At 40.9% G+C, this 17,760-nt stretch overlaps 1 protein-coding gene across 3 annotated transcripts; it reads left to right on the forward strand.

Moving 5' to 3' along the window:
• The first annotated feature begins 2,531 nt into the window (after window positions 1-2,531).
• On the forward strand, window positions 2,532-15,763 carry spry1 (sprouty homolog 1, antagonist of FGF signaling (Drosophila)). Of its 3 annotated transcripts, none has more exons than XM_070865304.1 (2): window positions 2,532-3,369; window positions 13,095-15,763. In XM_070865304.1, exon 2 carries the CDS (start codon window positions 13,150-13,152, stop codon window positions 14,122-14,124), a length of 975 nt encoding a protein of 324 aa, XP_070721405.1. In that variant the 5' UTR covers window positions 2,532-3,369; window positions 13,095-13,149; the 3' UTR covers window positions 14,125-15,763. The 3 variants fall into 3 exon arrangements, with proteins under 3 accessions (XP_070721405.1, XP_070721412.1, XP_070721418.1); XM_070865311.1 differs by lacking the exon at window positions 2,532-3,369 and adding an exon at window positions 3,783-3,973; XM_070865317.1 differs by lacking the exon at window positions 2,532-3,369 and adding an exon at window positions 4,429-4,523.
• Window positions 15,764-17,760: the final 1,997 nt, after the last annotated feature.

Genomic DNA, 17,760 nt, shown 5'->3' on the forward strand with positions numbered 1-17,760 from the left:
GAAATGTCCTAATCACACTGCACTGTATAAGAAGTAGGCATCAACTTTTTGTTCTTAATCCAGCTCGTTGGATCCAATAAAATCGTTTTAAATAGAGGATGACCCCCGTGGCACCCAGCAAGTTTACGCCTATGAATATAATTAAACATTATCAAAGGAACTCCCAGTAATCTACTAGGAATAAACGTCAAAGGGGGAAGCTATTAAAACTGCAGATATTAGTGACTGTCAGCATTGAAATGTAGACTCAATCAAAAAAGGAGACTGTAGTTAAAGCTGGCACTGAATTAACTCTTTGATTTATCCGTCCCACATCTTATTCTAAGCGGTTGCGCCCATGCCCATAGCCCCCATTACCAGGAACAATCGGCAAACAAGCTTTGTTGTGTAACAAGAATACAACCGAAACATAAATGAATCAATTAGAAAATTAATAGCATAAAACTGTTAAGAACAGATCACGTGAGCGGAATATTGGTGCCGCTCTTCAAACAATGGTTTCATAGCACGAGTATTCCTCTTTACAAAATGAATTTTACAAAAGTTAAAACTAATTGTCAGTTTTGGAATGCCTTTTATATACAAAGGTTCAGCTCTGGCATACATCTGTTTGGTTAAGACTGAATGTATGAAATCGAGTAAACCACAGGTTCTTGATACATTGTTGTTTGCAATACAGGGTCTGTATTTTTCGGGGGCAGGAGTTGTTGCGGAGTGGATATGTCTGTGTCTGGTCATTTTATGTCGATCACACAGCAGGGATGGTGTCTCTTTAAATCCGGTCTGTAGTTCCTGCAGAACTTGGCGTTGTAGCTTACAGTTCTTTGAAGCCCAATTTGGTCAGTTTCCTTCGCCTCGGGGCCTGACATCTTCTCGCCTGATGAAATCTCTGATAACTGGTTGGGAAGAGATGATGGGCTAACAGATAAATCCCTTAATTTCTTTAAACGGGTCTTCAGCCGTTCCGGTGTGAAAGGGCGGCTTAATGATCAGTCAGACTTCAGATGAAAGGGAAGCCAGAGGGTTAATGAATGAGCGATTTCCTGCACAAATGAAACTAGCCAAAGAGCCACAGGTCGCCCCAGAGAAACAGTCAAGAGACAGGACAACAACAAAGGAAGCGTCTGTATTTCATAATGCAGATATACTGTACTCAAGATGAGCGGAAGCGATTCGGTGTACTCTACCAGATTATTAAATCTATCATTAAAGTATCATGCGCGCGCACACACATTATCTCCATATAAATATATACATAAAACAAGCTATACCAGATTGCAGTTCAAATTAGATTAATAAGTACAACCAAAATTATTTAACATTACACAGAAATTATACTTGGAGCCATTCAGTGTACTCTCCCCGCCCCATTCAGAAGGTTACGTGGAGTGGCATTAACATTCTCAGCATGTGTTCAGTGGCAGGAGACGGTTGTTTTGGTGCATTCAAATGACTGGAGCAACAATAAAAGAGGAGTTTAGGAAGTCGGGTTTTCCCCCTAGAGTGATCTAAGCACAAAAGCCTTATCCAAAGGTAGGGGCTGTTGAAAGGTTCATGTCCTTATTACCTGGACCTTTAATATTCCGACGCGCGGATTTTTGGTAAACAGAAAAAACACAAACGAAGTGCAAAAGTTTTAAAATATTGATGTATGTTTAATAATGGCCTTTGAAAGCAAGTTTTCATCGTTGCAGGTCGTTTTTTTTAATGAATGTTTCCTTTGCCTCTTTTTTTGTAAACCACATTCGTTTTTCTCATCTGAAAGCTTTTTATGCATAATGGAAACCAGCAGGATGCGATAGAGGGAGAATTGCACTGAATTCCGGTCTGCGGTTTATTTTACAAATGAATAATAAAGCCGCTGAGGGCCGAAGGCAGTGAGAGGCTCAGATGCTTTTTTTCTCCAAGGGCTCATTCAACATTTTGAAACATTTTCTTAGTAGCACTTGGAGTGGTGTGTGTGAGAATGTTTAGGGAGTTGTCTACATCGATAGCAAAAGTCTGTAAGTCAGAAAAAAATGTATATTTTCTTAAAATGTCATTGAGATAGGTTGAAACATATTAAAACTTGAGTAAAATAAATATATCGGCTCTGATTTTAAATCATTTAAACTTCATTTTTAATATTTCAATATTGTTTCCTTCTATTTAATTTTGTATTAAAATCAAATTAAACCGGTTCACCCTGGAATATAGATTGTTTAAGTTGATGTTACAATTTTGTTCTGCGTAAAAGTTATATATCGAAGTGAAATCAGACCAGTGGATCATGAATCTAATCTTGTAGTAATCATCTCTGGTCGGATGCGTCGTTTCCTCTCGTCCAATTAGAGGGATATTTCCCACCAATCTACAAGTTTCAGCGTTTAACCTGCATCCCTAACCCGACCAATCCGCCTCATTAAAAAAAAATGCTGTATCCTCTCACTGATCCAATCAGAGCCAGCTGACGGCGTTGAGTCCTGAGATAACCAATCAGCAGTGACCGGATATCTTGTATCCTCTTTATTCCCATTTTTTTCTGCTTCTAGGACGCAGGAGACCAATGGGCGGCGGTGGAATGCAAATTGTTGGCCAATGAGTAGCTGTGGAATGCGAAGTGTCGACCAATGAGGATGAAGGTAATGTGGTGTGTGTTTCGTGGATAACGACCAGTCGTCAGTGGCACTGAGAACAAATCCAGAGCGGGCAACAGCGAGGAGGCAGCGTGTTAGAAGAACTCCGCAGTCTTATATAAAGGGACAGATCACGTTTACAGGCAGTGGTTGGCGGACACAGCCTCACAAACAGACGCACCAATAACACACAGCAGATATACGGTGAGCACAGAACAGAGCCTTTCGCACACAGTACCCTAAACATACAAACACATGCAACCACATCGTGTACTGGTGACAGCTTCATATCGCAAATCAGGTGTCCAGACGGGAGATCATCATACAGAAAACTCGTAGTGTCTTGTGGAGAGCCGCATACACAACAAGGAAACCGTCCACTGACAAGCAACAGTGCCGCTGCAGTGCGGAGAGTGCCGCTGAGGAAATATCCCAAGGCTGCTGGACATTGTTGTGGATGGGCAGTGAGTAGAGTGAAGAGTGGCCCCGGTGTGCTGCAGACTCAGCAAGCCCGCTGTCCGCGGGGAGAACTCTTGTGTCTTGGGGTCACTGTACCACAGGCTGCTGCTTCTTTCAACTCGACAAGCTGCAGCTCACCTTCACCTTCCCAGTTGTTGTTTTCGATCCGACCACTAACGCAGTGACTCCTAAATATTGGTTTATATAAGGCTTGAGACTGGATCTACCTTCTTGGAAAAGACTTTATACATTACATAATAAAATGGATTTGTACTTGGTGGATATATGGAAATAGGTAAGATTCCTCGACATTTAATAACTTCAAAAATAGTTTTTAAAATCGTATTTGATTGGATACCTTTTACAAACTTGTATTAATTTTCATTGCACAGCATAAGCTTTTAAACATTTTTTCCCTAAATGAAAAGCTAACTTTTTTTCCTTGCCGAAGATAATGTTCTTCAGGATGAATCCTCTTCCATTTGTGGAAATGCCCAATATAGTTGAATGAGCCCAGTGTTGGTGCTGGAAAGTCCGCCCCCGTGTGGTGTTCTCCAGCCCCTCCGACCGCCAGCCTGCTGCTGGATTCATTCATAATTTCCCTCCCCCCGCCCCCCGCGCTCTCTCTCCCCCCTCTCCGCTCGGCGAGCGACCGATTAACCAGAGTTTAACTGCGCTCCGAGAGGGCGCTGCTGGCTGCACTCACCGGCATCCCGCCGCCGGCTTTTCATGTCTCCTTTGCCGAGCAGTTTCCATTGAAATCATCGCCGAGATCTGCGAGCAAGGCGGGAGGAATTGAAGGGGGAGCGCCGATCACTTTTTTTGTGCGTGAGCCTATTGCCGGAGTGAAGAGGGTTTCTTGCAGAGTTTCGGCGCAGCAAACTGCTGTTTGCAACAAGGTGATTGGGCGGGCGGGGGATTGTGATCCATGCAACATATTGGAGCAGAGTGTAGGACCTCCACACTATTGTCAGATTCGTCTGGGAGAGCGGCTGCTTACATTCTCCTTGCACAAACTGTTGTGGGGCCGTCCCCTCCCATCCCCTCTCCCTGGCTCCGGCTCCCGGTGCCTGCGGACTGTGTGCATGGGGCTTTTTGTGTTGGGAGGTCGGAGCCGCCCGTTGTGTCGCGCTGTGCGGGGAGAAGTGCGCCTGGACACACGGCTCTTCCCCCGGAGCACCTTTTTGTCCCAGCCTTTAACCGAGCCCGCCGTATTGACCAGGCGATTTATAATCCTAAAACGTGGCTTGATTTATTTTCAAAAAAAGACTTTTGCTTGTGACGGTGGCTTTTGTGCCATTTGGTCTGATCGCCATGCGAGGGTCGCCCCCTCCCCTCCCCTACCCCCAGAACGGCTTCAGACTGGAGCTGCAGAAACATAAATCCGGTTTGTTCTGCAACTCTGCCAGCATGGACAGCACAGGTCAGAGAGCAAAGTCAAATGGCAAGGTCAGGAATTGTACGTGTTCTTTGGCGGCGGGGGGGTGGATCTCTCCATTGCAGAGAATGGTGTAAAGGTAAAGTTTGACGTTTATAGAGGCGAGAGTCTTCCTGGGTCACAGATTGAGGTCAATATTGGAAATTCTCCGGGTACATGTTTCAGGGATCGGGAAATCCGAACCCCGGCTTCTCATTTCCTCAACCAGTTTCTCTTGTGTGTTCGTCACTTTCTTGCAAGCGCGTCCAGTGAGCAGTTTTAAAAGGTTGGCATTCTGCCGGGCTTATTAAATAGTAGAAGCAGTTTGGAGAGGCATTATTATTTGCAGGTGGCATGCGTACATGTCTCTTGCAGAGTTCAAAAGGTTTTGTTCTAAACCGGTGGTAGAGCCAGGTTAAAATGTTAAGCGCCGAATGGCTCTTTTGGGTGCAGTTTCGTGCGGGGCTACTGATAGTGAAGTCAACATGATAAGCAATTGACAAGGGTTCAAACAAGTACAGTGTGTTCTTCTGGCGAGGATCTGACTGTTTTAGATTTGGCCGTCATTCACCACAGTTTAACCCCTCCACTTTTATTAAAAGGTAACTTGCAAACTGGCCAAAAGACGAGTTGAAAATATGTCATTTCAGTAATGAAAGCTAACGTGCTCCATTTGCAGTTGGCTCATCTGCTATTAAATTTATTCACCACTAAAATATACTTCCTGTCATTATCATACTGTGATAAAATACGATGGGCTTTGGATATGAAGTGACTGATAATTATAAATGATTAGATACAGTCAGTTCATACTCAAATTGCGCCTGCAGAAAAATAAATCTGATTTGTTCTTCCACTCTCTGCCAACGTGGATTAGTTTTCCGCACTAGATTACAAGTTTTACTCAAATTAAGCTCTCATCGGATGTGAGAATGCCACCATTTTATAGTTGGAAACATCCAACAACGATGGCAAACATTCTACTCCGAGAGCTACCTACTACAGTACTCAACCATTCACTACTAGCCACTGTTACACCACCCATTAATCCAGATACTTTTGAACAGTGTAATAGACTTTGGATGAGAGTCCTCATTTGAGGTAAAGTGGGAGCGTGCCTGCTTTTCTCCATAATTAACAACTCTTAACAGCATTGCAGGAACATGAAATTGCATGGTTTGTGAGAGTACAATTTCCTTAGTAGACCATTAATTATGGGGAAAAAAATATTCTCTGACGTTTCCTTGAGATAAATTGCACGTCCTGTTTTGGAAACACCAAAATCTATTAGGGTAGCAGTCCTCTAATTTGGTAGGGCTCCAAATTCAATTTTGAAACCGCAACCTGGCCTATTCATGCGTTTTTCCCCTTAAACATATTTTTTTATTACCAGACTCCATCTCTCACATACATCATCTTCCACCAACTCATCTTTGCACCCTCTAATGAGATGTGCTTAAACTGTAGACTTTTCAGGGTGAGGTCTGATCACCCAAATGATTGCTTCAGGTGCTGCTGTTATTGGTGTTAGAACACAGGCTGAAGGTGCTTGGTTTTAGACATGTGCTTCCAACAGTGAGTAACAAGAAGACTGCAAATTCAACTCTAATCTGCCACTTAAGCTCATTGATCAGGTTTGTCACTCGCCTTGAAAGGCAGACTCTGAATTCTTCTACCTGTGCTTTGCAAGTTTAAAAAAAATTGTTTTCTCAGCAGATTCCATCAATTCAGATCAATTCTTGAGTATTAAAGCTGTAATCTTTCATTCTAACTAAACTACACCGTAGTGCCAGGTCATCTATGAGGACGTTTACAATAACAGCCCCTCATTCCTTCAATTGTGCCTGTACTCTTTACTCAACTCTAAGGAAATAGAAAACCTTTGTGGTTTTGGTGGGGGAGGATTTTCAAACCTAATTATTAAATTATGAATAATTTTCCAGTGTATTTGTTTCAAATCTGTATTATATTTGTGCAAGTAATTAAGAACTGAACTGTATTTATTAACCATACCACTATATTATTCAACTCCATGTGTGGAAAACATTAAGTGGTTGCATTTTTGTGGCATTTGAAGGCAAGAATGCCTCTTGCACAAAAATAAGACTAGCCCTGTGCAGTGTTGTGGAAGCTCCCAAATTAAAACCGCATTATGGATACCACATGGTAATAGTCTCCTAATTCAGTCCTGTTTTGTACTGCCCGAGATCCAATGGTACATTGTCGGTATAATCCTTCTGCTGTAAGAGCTGAGTACCAGGTGCTTAGGGCAATCTAGCAGATCCTGGCAACTCTGTGCAAGGCAGTTGTTTTAACCCATTGCTGTTCTCACTTTGGTACAAGTTATACAACAGCCTGAAATCTCACCAATTTTTAAGAAAGAGACTTTTCAGGGTGGGGAAGAAATGGGAGAGAGAATGTCTGGATACTTTGGTATATAGTTTTAATGTTGGGCGCTATTCAATAGCTACTTTGTAGGAATAATGATTATGTATTAAATACGCGTCATTAAATGTGCTGCAGTTGTGTTATCGACATTTTTATTAGAAATTGTCGTTAGAAGGATATCATTTAGAGAGAGCATGGTAATGTAATTCACAGTTGCAAAGCCAAAACTACTTTAGATGAGAACAGGGAGATGATGCCATGAAATATGTTTGATGGCACTGAGCATTATGTTTCTGACTCTTGTTACCCTCCCGGCAGTGTTGTGCATAAGAAACCAGTACATTAACCCTTCAATTGCTGCCTTCACTTTGCATGGTTTCTAGCATTGAACATCAGAAAATAACAAATAATCATATTCATTTTGAAAATATAAAATGCTGCATACTATGAGTAGAATTTAATAAAAAAATGTGTGACTGAGGACTACTTTATCTGTAGTGTTGTTAGAATAAGTTGAATTATTTTCTTCCCTCACCTTTTTTTAGACTGATTTTAGTCTTTTTGGGACTATAAGTTATACTTAGTTTTTCACTGTAAAATGTAACAAGAAAGCAGTTCTTTTGCTATGTATTATATATTTCTAGCACAAGTTGTGAGTACGTTTGTATCTTCAAATATGACTTAACTTCAGTAGGCCTAGTCTTTTCATAAGGCCTTCCCCAAACCGAAAGAAATAAAATAAGTTTCCTTTTCTGTGCACATTCTCCGCTGGGAGAGGGGAGTGTGTTGTGCCGCTGCTAATTCCTGTTCAGCAGCATCCAATAGGATGCATAGTTTGAAGAGATTGAACCAGACAATGTCAGTTCTCCTTTCCACTTCCTTTTCTTCCCCCCCGCCCTTCCTCGTAAGATCCTGTTATTGTGAGAAAACCTAGACACCTGAGGCAGGTCAGGTCAAGGGACATGGCGTCTTGAAGTGTGACAAATCTTTTTGGGAATTGAAATTAGTCAGTTGAGTTTATGCCCTAATCCTTGTACCCTTGTTAGTTTGTTTTCACTTCTAAAGGGTCCCATCTAATGGACTGTACACAGCTGATTGTTTTTATTATGCAGCATTGAAGAAGATCCATTGCACTGGTGTTAGGATAATCTGTGATTTACGTGACTACGTGATGGGTGGGTCTTTATTGACTGTCGATGATTAGCAACTTAATGCTAACTGTTGGATATTGTATTCATACTAATGCATATCTGTATATTTTATTTCACTTTTCATCTCTTGAAGATACTGGCTCAAGCTGCAGTACCATTCTATGGCCGTTGAAAGCTCCTCTGATGTCTCACCCAAGCAGCCATTCTTCATGTGTGAACCTAGATAATGAGTGCCGGCAGTTTATATTTGGAGGGGGGATGGGGTGGGGTGAGGGAGCAAGGAATCACAGCCAAAGCACTATCATGGGATAGCCTTCAGCAGTAGGTACTTTGGCTGATTTTTTTCCAATTACTTAGCCCAGAAATGTCCCAAGGCCAATTTCAACGAATCTAGGGAAGAGATAGCAGACACTTATTTAATAATTAATTAGAACAAGGTGCAGTGCCAGAGGACTGGCGGATAGCAAACTTAATATCTATATTTAAGAAGGGAGGTAGAACTATAGACCTATCGGCTTAACATTGGTGGTAAGAAAAATAATGGAAACCCTATTAAAGGAGAAAATAGAAGTACATCTATAAACCAAAAATATAATAATGAATAGTCAGCATGGATTTCAAAAGGGAAAGTCATGCTTGATCAACCTCATTGAACTTTTTGGAGAGGTAACAGAAAGAGTAGACTAGGGTAATGTAGTAGATGTAATTTATCTAGATTTTCAAAAGGCCTTCGATAAGGTACCACATAATAGACTAATGAATAAGGTCAGAGAATACATAATCAGGGAACAAGTAACATAATGGATAGCTAGCTGGCTTCAAGACAGAAAGCAGAGAGTAGGGGTAAAGGGTAGCTATTCAGAGTGCCAGAAGGTGGAAAGTGGTGTTCCACAAAGATCAGTGCTGGGTCCACTGTTGTTCACAATTTATATTAATGATTTAGACTTTGGAATCAAAAACACGATTCCTAAATTTGCGGATGACACCAAATTGGGGAGATAGTCAATACTGAGGAGGACTGCAACAAATTACAGGAAGACAATAAACTTGCAGAATGGGTACAGTATATAATTGGCAAATGAATTTCAACACAGATAAATGTGAACTATTACATTATGGTAGGACGAATAGAGAGGTCACTTATTACTTGGAGGGTGCAAGTCTGGGTGGGGTAGAGGAGCAAAGGGATCCCGGAGTACAAATCACTAAAAGCAACACAGGTTAACAAGGCCATAAAAAAAGCAAACCAAGCACTAGGGTTTATTTCTAAAGGGATAGAATTGAAAAGTAATGAAGTTATGCTAAACTTATATTGAACATTGGTTAGACCACACTTGGAGTACTGCATATAATTCTGGTTGCCATATTATAAAAAGGATAAAAAGGCATTGGAGAGAAGACTTACAAGGATGGTACCAGAAATGCGAGGGTATACCTATTGGGGAAAGGATGAACAGGCTGGCTCTCTTTTCTCTTGAAAAGAGAAGGCTGAAGGGGTGATCTAATAAAGGATTTTAAAATTATGAAAGATTTTGATAAGAGTAGATACAGAGAGAGTGCTGTGGGGAAGAGCATCATTAGAGGCCATCAATATAAGATAGTGACCAAGAAATCAAATAGGGAATTCAGAAGAAACTTCTTTACCCATATGAGAATGTGGAACTCGCTCCCACAGGGATTGGTTGAAGCAAATAGTATAGATCCATTTAAGGGGAGGTTAGAAAAGCATATGAGGGAGAAGGGAATAGAGGGTTATGCTGCTAGATTTAGATGAAGAAAGACGGGAGGAGGCTCGAGTTGAGCATAAACGCCGGCATGAACTGATTGGGCCAAATGGCCTGTTTCTGTGCTGTATACCCTATGTAATCCTAGGTAATTATAGCCCTTTACCGCCATTTCAACAAAGGTGAACTAACTGAGCACAGATCAAGGGATTGAATGCAAGACCTTCCTGAGCCATTGGGGGAGCTATCTTTATTGAATCATTTTCAAAATTGAAAAAGGTTTAATTTACAATATAAGCAATTTGAATTTGATCTCTCTCTCTTATCACTACATAATCTTTATTTGGCTGCTTAGTGATACCTGTATATTAAATTGTAATTTTTCATGTAACAATGCAAAACCTGTTGAAAAGTGGCTTCACTTCAGAGATGCAAGTGATTAGCTCTTTAGTGTGGGAGTTGGTGCTGGTGACCTTTCCTTTCACCAAGGCACTTGTGTAAACTTCCAACCACTGTGGGTAAAGATTGGGAAAAAATAATATACAATAATGGTTTTGGTCCTGGCAATGTTGTACTTTTATCATGAGGTAATCTCGATTTATTTACAACAGCTCAGCAAACGGAATCTTTTGGGCAACCATATCTTTTGTTATGGCTGTCTGTGACAAGATTTGTACCTGCAGTACTATACAGCTTAAACAAATAGATATAATTCCATCAACAAGAGTAAAAGCTTTTGTGCCTCATTGCTGTGGTATTGTGTCAGGACCTGATTATGCATTCCTGTGATTCATATATTGGGAGTTCCTAGTCTTGGCTGTAAGATCAAATGGAGATGCAAACTGCAGTCCAAACATAGAGGGGGAACTAGACTAGTAAACCCAGCTGTTCTCATGTATGTCCTAGTTGTCAGCTCAAGGGTGGCATTGGTAGAGTTCTAAGATTTTGTCATCTTCCTGGGAAAGGGGCGTAAGGGAATATTAAAGTACTTCATAGCATGTATTTCGAGTGTGCTCCTCAGGGATGGGAAGACATCTCCAAGCACTAAATTAGAGCGAAAAACAGTGGACATTGAGCAGGAGGGAAAAACAGAGGATTGAAGTGGGGCACTGGAGACACGGTCAAGGAACGGGTTTTAAAGAGGTCTTTGAAAGCAGAGAGGGAAATTACAATGCGGAGGGAGCTGGAAAGGGAGCTCTAGAGGGCAGGAAAATAGCTGAATGCGTGGTCATCAATTTCCGTTGCAGAATTTCAAAAAATATTTTTTCCTGCAATTAAATCTCTAATGCTTTGCATTGTGAAATAGATAACAGTATTTGTAATATCGAACTCGCGGGGCTTCAACAAATATAAACCATTTTATGGCTTTTCTTCCCATGTCAGCATGGCCACACGGCTTCATCCTCATTCTCCTTCTACTCCTATGCAGGCTGCCTCTCAGCGACATTATCCATCAGTATAGTGTCAATCTCTGTATGTATACCAATGACACACATCATTTGTCCATCTCCATCCTTGACTACTACTATGCTGTCTGACTGTCTAACATCGTCAAAGATGAGTCAAGACTTCTTCCAGCTAAACATAAGCAAGGCTGAAACCATCCTGTTTAGCTCTCATCAGAAACTCTGTATTCTGTCCTTGATTCCACACTCATCCCCAGCTCCACACTTGGGTCCTGATCAACCCTGAGCTGAGCTTCAAACTTTGTATCCAAGATGACCTACTTCCAACTTTGCTTGCTTCTGCACCTACTTCACCTCATTGCTGCTGAAATGTTGTCACCTCCAGGTTCTAATTGTCCAATGTTTTTTAAAGTAAAATTGAAGGAACCTATGCTTAATTTTTAGTTGCCACTATGATGGTCAGATAATGAAAAATGTTGCAATCTTGCTTTCAGTAATCAATACTGGTGTGTGACCTGAGTTGGCCTTTGATTAAAGGCCTCAGTTTTTAGGAGATTTGAGGTCCTTTTCATTTTCACTGCCTGTGCAGTGATCTGGCGGAGCAGATTACCCGTGCACTGTAGGATCTGCCCAATTTTTCACTGCATTGAATGGGATGAAAATTGGGAAGGTCCTACTATGGGCACTCCGTTCCGCTCCACCAGATTACTGCCCAGGTGGTGAAGGTGAAAATTACCTGGTATCTGTGCTAACTGAAAGTGCATTGCTGTCCTTGCTGCATGTCCATCTGGGAAATGACGTTTGCTCCTGTATAAAGAATGGTAGTCCTAATAGCAGTACCTAAAGAATGTGCAGGTCTCCTTTTAAAACAAAATCCAATTGCACAGTGTTTGTTTCCTTTCCTGCCAAAAATCAAGTCTGGAGACGCATACACATCACATCTGTGACGTGTACACAGCATGTACAGCATGCAACATGTGATGCACGCACAGATTCTGCACCTGATTAATGGGAAGTATCAGGAATTTATTTCCCCTCACATTCTGGTGGGAATTGTTTTTTTAACTGATTAAGCACCTGAGAAACTCCAGGGATTTATTGGTGGAAATTGGTAAACACTGATGTTAGTGATCCCTATCAATACTAAATTTTGCTCCCCTAACATGTTAGTCCTCGGGATCTCCAGTAGCTCCCTGCCCCCCAGCATACTGGCTTCAAAACACTTGTCTTCATTTATATAGTCATCCAACTTCTGTAATCTCCTGTAGCTCTGTGTCTCTGAATGCATATTTTGCTCCATGACCTCCAATATGAAATTATTTTCCTAAACTCCTCTGCCTTGCTATGTCTCTCCCCACCTTCAAAATGCTCCTTAAAACCTCCATCTCGTACCACAGTTTTGGCCACCTGCTATCACCTCCCAATTCCGGTCCTTTTGTTAAGCACCGTGGGACAATTTGCTACATTAAAGGCATCATATATATGTGCTATAATAAACATAGGAAAAATGTTTTCCTGCCTCTGATGATTCCCACTCTTAATATACTTTGCCTTCAGGAATGATCTGGCTCCGTGCAAGTCTGCAGAATTTGACTTGGCAGGATTGAACCCAGCTACCTTTTATAGATCAAACAATCTTACCAAGAGATAGGAAAACATTCAGACGATTTGAAACGTTCAGGAGTTTGAATGAGTGTGCAGACTGTTAATCAGATTCTGGCCCAATGTAGAAATAACTTTTGTCACCAGCAGGGCTGCCCCGTGCATCCAAATGTAATTTTCATTGTGGAAGCAATGGCCACAGTCCAGTGGGTTAAGTGCTTTCTGAGTCTATTCTTTTGCAGTAGCCTGGGATCCTTGTGATCCCATAAATTATAGCTGTGTGTAGCAATGAGATCCTAATATTTTTTTTTCCTCTCTACTTGTTTTGGCAGAAATTCAGATGCATGCCAAGTCTACGGTGAATGCTGGAAGTTGTGATCACCACAGATGGAGGCCCGTATTCAGCATGGCGGTGGTGGTTCATTGGTTGTGATCCAGCAGCCCTCTCTCGACAGCAGGCAGAGACTTGACTATGAACGGGAGCTGCAGCACACTGCCATTTTATCCCTCGATCAGATTAAAGCAATCAGGACCAGTAATGAGTACACAGAAGGCCCAGCTACTGCAAAGAAAGCTAGTAGTATTAGTAGCAGCAGACCCACACAGCGGCATGACAAGCATGAAAGGACTCACGAAGTGATACCGATCAATGTGAATAATAACTATGAACATCGGTCCACTCACCACACACATGCTGGTCATCACCCCTCCACCAGGATGCCTGTGTTGAGCAGGTCGACCAGCACGGGTAGTGCAGCTAGTTCAGGGAGCAACAGTAGTGCGTCATCTGAGCAAGGACTTTTGGGACGTTCACCACCGACACGGCTAACCTCCAGCCATCACAGATCGGACCGGACGATTAGAATACAACCTAAACCATCTGCCTGTACAACGAATGAGCTGAAATGCTTAGGGAAGGAGGATTTGGCAAAGCATAGATTTATATGCGAGCAGTGTGGGAAATGTAAGTGCAGAGAGTGCACAGCACCAAGGACACTGCCTTCATGTTTGGCTTGTAACAAGCAGTGCCTGTGCTCAGCGGAGGGCATGGTGGAGTATGGTACGTGCATGTGCCTGGTAAAGGGAATCTTCTACCACTGCTCCAATGACGATGAAGACTCTTGTGCGGATAATCCTTGCTCTTGCTCCCATTCGCACTGCTGCTCCAGGTTCTTGTGCATGGGTTTAATGTCCTTATTTCTGCCCTGTTTACTCTGCTACCTTCCAGCCAAGGGCTGCATCAAACTTTGCCAAGGGTGCTACGATCGTGTAAACCGGCCTGGGTGCCGATGCAAGAACTCGAATACTGTGTATTGCAAACTCAAGAGCTGCCCCACTCAAGGGGAGGACAAACCCTCTTGATCTGGGGCAGCAGAGCTCTTTAACACTTCTTCTTTCTCAATTTGAAATCATGCGTGAGTGTTTACTCGCTTCAGCCTAGGACTGGATATCATCAAAACGCAGCAACTATTCTAACCATAGCCTATTCTACAATCGAGAGATGGCTGTTTTCTGTCAACGTGGAACGGCTCCAGTTCCACCTGTCAAGCTTAGCATCGTGAATGTTGCTGGTACCCATGGGTAAAAAGACATCCACATCACTTCAGAGGAGTAAACCATTGCTTTCTCACCTGCAAACAGCCCCCTTAATTAATTTGTATTGTCCACAGATTTTTCATGTTCCACAAAGTATACTGCTATTCTTTACAAATCATCAAACATTTTAGCATAATTGAAACTAATTAACCAGATTCTGAGGGGGGGTTTGATCCGTTTAATATATGGATGTCACAATACAATTTCTGACAAGCAAGATAATGGGGGGAAACCACTGGTGCTATGATCGGTACTGGCCTGCACCAGGCTGGCTGCCACCACACTAACGATCTCCAGTCAAAGAGCCAGTTTTTGTGCGACATTTACAAGTGATATAATAGGTTAATTGACTTCTTCTTACTCTTTTATAAAATTGATGCCTGATATTTCTAATGTATGCGAAAATTCTCCTGAAATAATCTAGGGTATATTTTTTTCATATTTAATGGATGGGAAGATTCCCAGTGTTTGCTATTTATGGAGAAATTGTTAATGTGCTCTTTATATTGGATTTATAGTTACCACATTTAGCCAACACTGGCAGTTTTCACCTCAAGTCACAATCCAAAATCTTTATAAATGTACATTATAGCCATCCTTTCAAAAGAATGCAACTTTCTCCATGTGATACACAGTGAAATAATATGACTTCAAATTTTGTAGTGTAATGTGTGCCACACGTTTTTAACACTATGTGTAAGTAAGTGGAAGTTACATCGGACACTAGAAAAAAGATAAATATAGTAAGAATTATTTTATAAGGAAATAAAAATAAAACCTGTTTTTATCATCGTTCAAATTCTGTACTGCTCCAAACAACTACAAAGTTCAGAGTTCTGAACAATGTCCACCATATTGTAAAGCTCTTTTTTTTTAAAAAAAAAGGGTAGGTCAGTCTTGGTTTTACATTTCAACCTAACCTGCTGTGGGTGTTTAATGCAGAGGTACAGAATACCCTTTAATTTTATGTTGATTTAATGGTGCATTTTATGCAAAGGAATAACAATATCTTCTGACATGCAATAACTGGATATCAGATGCATTGTAAAAATGCTTTTAGCCTCTTGATGTATAACAATCACCGTTTTATTGTGACATCCATAATTAAATGTTGGGTTGCCTTTAAATTGATGGTTTATTTTCTTAAATTTGCCCCAGTGAGCTCTTCATGCTTCTGTCTCGAGCCAAATTGTGGCTTTCTTTGTGTATATATTTTATGTAAAAAAAAAAGAAAGTTTTGAGGAATCTTGACTGTTTTTAAATGTCTCAAAACATCTTTTGTTGTAAAGAATATTTATTATGTGAAGCTCTATTATTTTATGGTATTTATTTCAAAAAGCTGTCTGAAATTTTACTCATTTCTGAATATAACAAATATCATTACTTACTGAGAAAAATTAAGGGTGGCACAAAAGAAAATGCATATGTTAACTATAAGGCAGAAATATATAAATTAATGAAAATACCATCTTGTGTGTTGTCTGAATCTTTTTTTTCTTATTTAGGAATCCCGTGTAACACTCTAAAAAGACGGCATTTATATAATGTCTTATTCCTTTTCTCAAAAATATCCCAAAGCGCTTGACATAAATTACTTTGAAGTGCTGTTTAACTTCTTGTAAGTGAACTGCAGTAGTTTAGAGCCCTTCAAATTAAAGTAAAAACACTAGTTTTCAGATATTTGCACCTCTGTCCATTCAATCAATCATTTAATTTTCTGTTGAAGGAAACCCCCAAAGCAGCACAATTGGTCATTGGGTAAATGCAGAATGTTGGTGCAGTACTGAGCTCTACACATCAGGTCGGACTCCAGTCTGATTTCTGCTCTTTAAAAAAAAATGCTGCTTCTCTGGGTGAAACGTGGTGGTGAATTTGACTATATTAAGTGCTGCAGAACTAGATAATTGAGGAATGCTTTCCAAATTTTCTGTTGGATCAGGAATTCCATTAAGTAGAATGAGAAGTGGTTTGGTATGTTAGAATATTGTGGTTGGATTGGGCATGTGTTTATCCGGTGTTGATTGTCAAGCCAAAGATTTGAATAAAGATCCTATTTTATTCCAGGCACCGATAATGATTCCAACATGTTAGGACAAGGATTGTCACTAGATGGTGTGTATAATGCAATGCTGTAAACCTGATTTCAATAATGCACCGAGAATAAATTAAAATCACACACTAGGTGATTGTGCAAAGTGGTTGGGTGTTTTCCCAATCCAGTAAAAGACATTCAGAAATCACCTGTTGCCTGTGGCCTGTGCAGATGTTTCACACTTATGAAGGAATATTACTGTTGCAAAACTCTGGTATGACTCTGGTCTAATTTAGAAGCTTTCCAGCTGTTTAATGTTTTTCTTTTTGGTTCTGATTTTAAAAACTGATGTCTAAAAAGAGACATTCTTTCAGATGCTATTTTCTCCCCAGCTTTTTGCAACCCCCTCCCATTTGCAGTCCTCTAATGAAAGCATTGAGTGGTGCTGGTGTATGGCTCCAGAGTTGCTGGCTGCTTTCCCATATCTCCCCCAGATGACTGAAGGTTCCTCTTGTGCGAGACTAGACAGTGAGTGTTGGAAGACTATTCAAATATGGAGGCCATCACAGCTCAATCCAGTCCTGTTCTCATACATTATCCATTTACATGCATTTTCCAGTAGGAGTCGATTGATAGCGATCAGGAGTGAGGCACCCAGGACACTGTAGCCCGCAGTCCATTACTGTTGAGTCCATTTGGTGCTCAGCTGTCACTTTCTGAGGGCTTTGTCAACATTACTCGCCACATTCAAATTTCATAGATGCAAGTTATTAAGTTGATGGTGTCTCAATCTTTCCTAGTTCCAGCAGCACAGGAAGGATCATGTCAGTCTGAGTATTCCTTCCAAGTTCAGTTCCACTGATGACCTGAATGAGGAATGTGGCCCACAATCCACTGGCCCATTTATGATTTTATTTATGATGACTAGCAATTCCAAAACATTAAGTGCAGACACAGGGAGTGATTCGTAAATGGGCCCGATACATATAGATTGATGACTTAATTACAGGATCCAGTATCTCACGCAATTTATTCCACAGGTCACGGCAATAAATTCTGGATTATAATGTTGGTTATTGTTTACCTTGTTCAGTATGTCTGAGCATGATTTTTTTAATTGCAATTTAAAAAAAATAAACAAAAGGTGTGTTGAGTACTCATGTTATAAATAGCCTTTCCGCATTGAAGTGAACAGTTGCTATCTTGGGGATGTTTTAAATGGATATCAAGTATTAATTTCACTGGGCTGCTTCTCCCAAATACTGTTTTCATTTTTAGTCAATGAGTATGGATATTTAGCATGCTGGCTTAAGTAAATTCGGCCCTATCTTCTAGAAGCAAAAGCTAATTATTTTATTTTAGGTGCAAAT

The sequence above is a fragment of the Pristiophorus japonicus genome, chromosome 2 (genome assembly GCF_044704955.1).
Source record: "Pristiophorus japonicus isolate sPriJap1 chromosome 2, sPriJap1.hap1, whole genome shotgun sequence".
Lineage (NCBI taxonomy): Eukaryota > Metazoa > Chordata > Chondrichthyes > Pristiophoridae > Pristiophorus > Pristiophorus japonicus.

Bases quoted from the DNA above. Each gene is read 5' to 3' on its own strand.
- spry1 (XM_070865304.1), top strand. From the start codon at position 13,150: ATGGAGGCCCGTATTCAGCATGGCGGTGGTGGTTCATTGGTTGTGATC.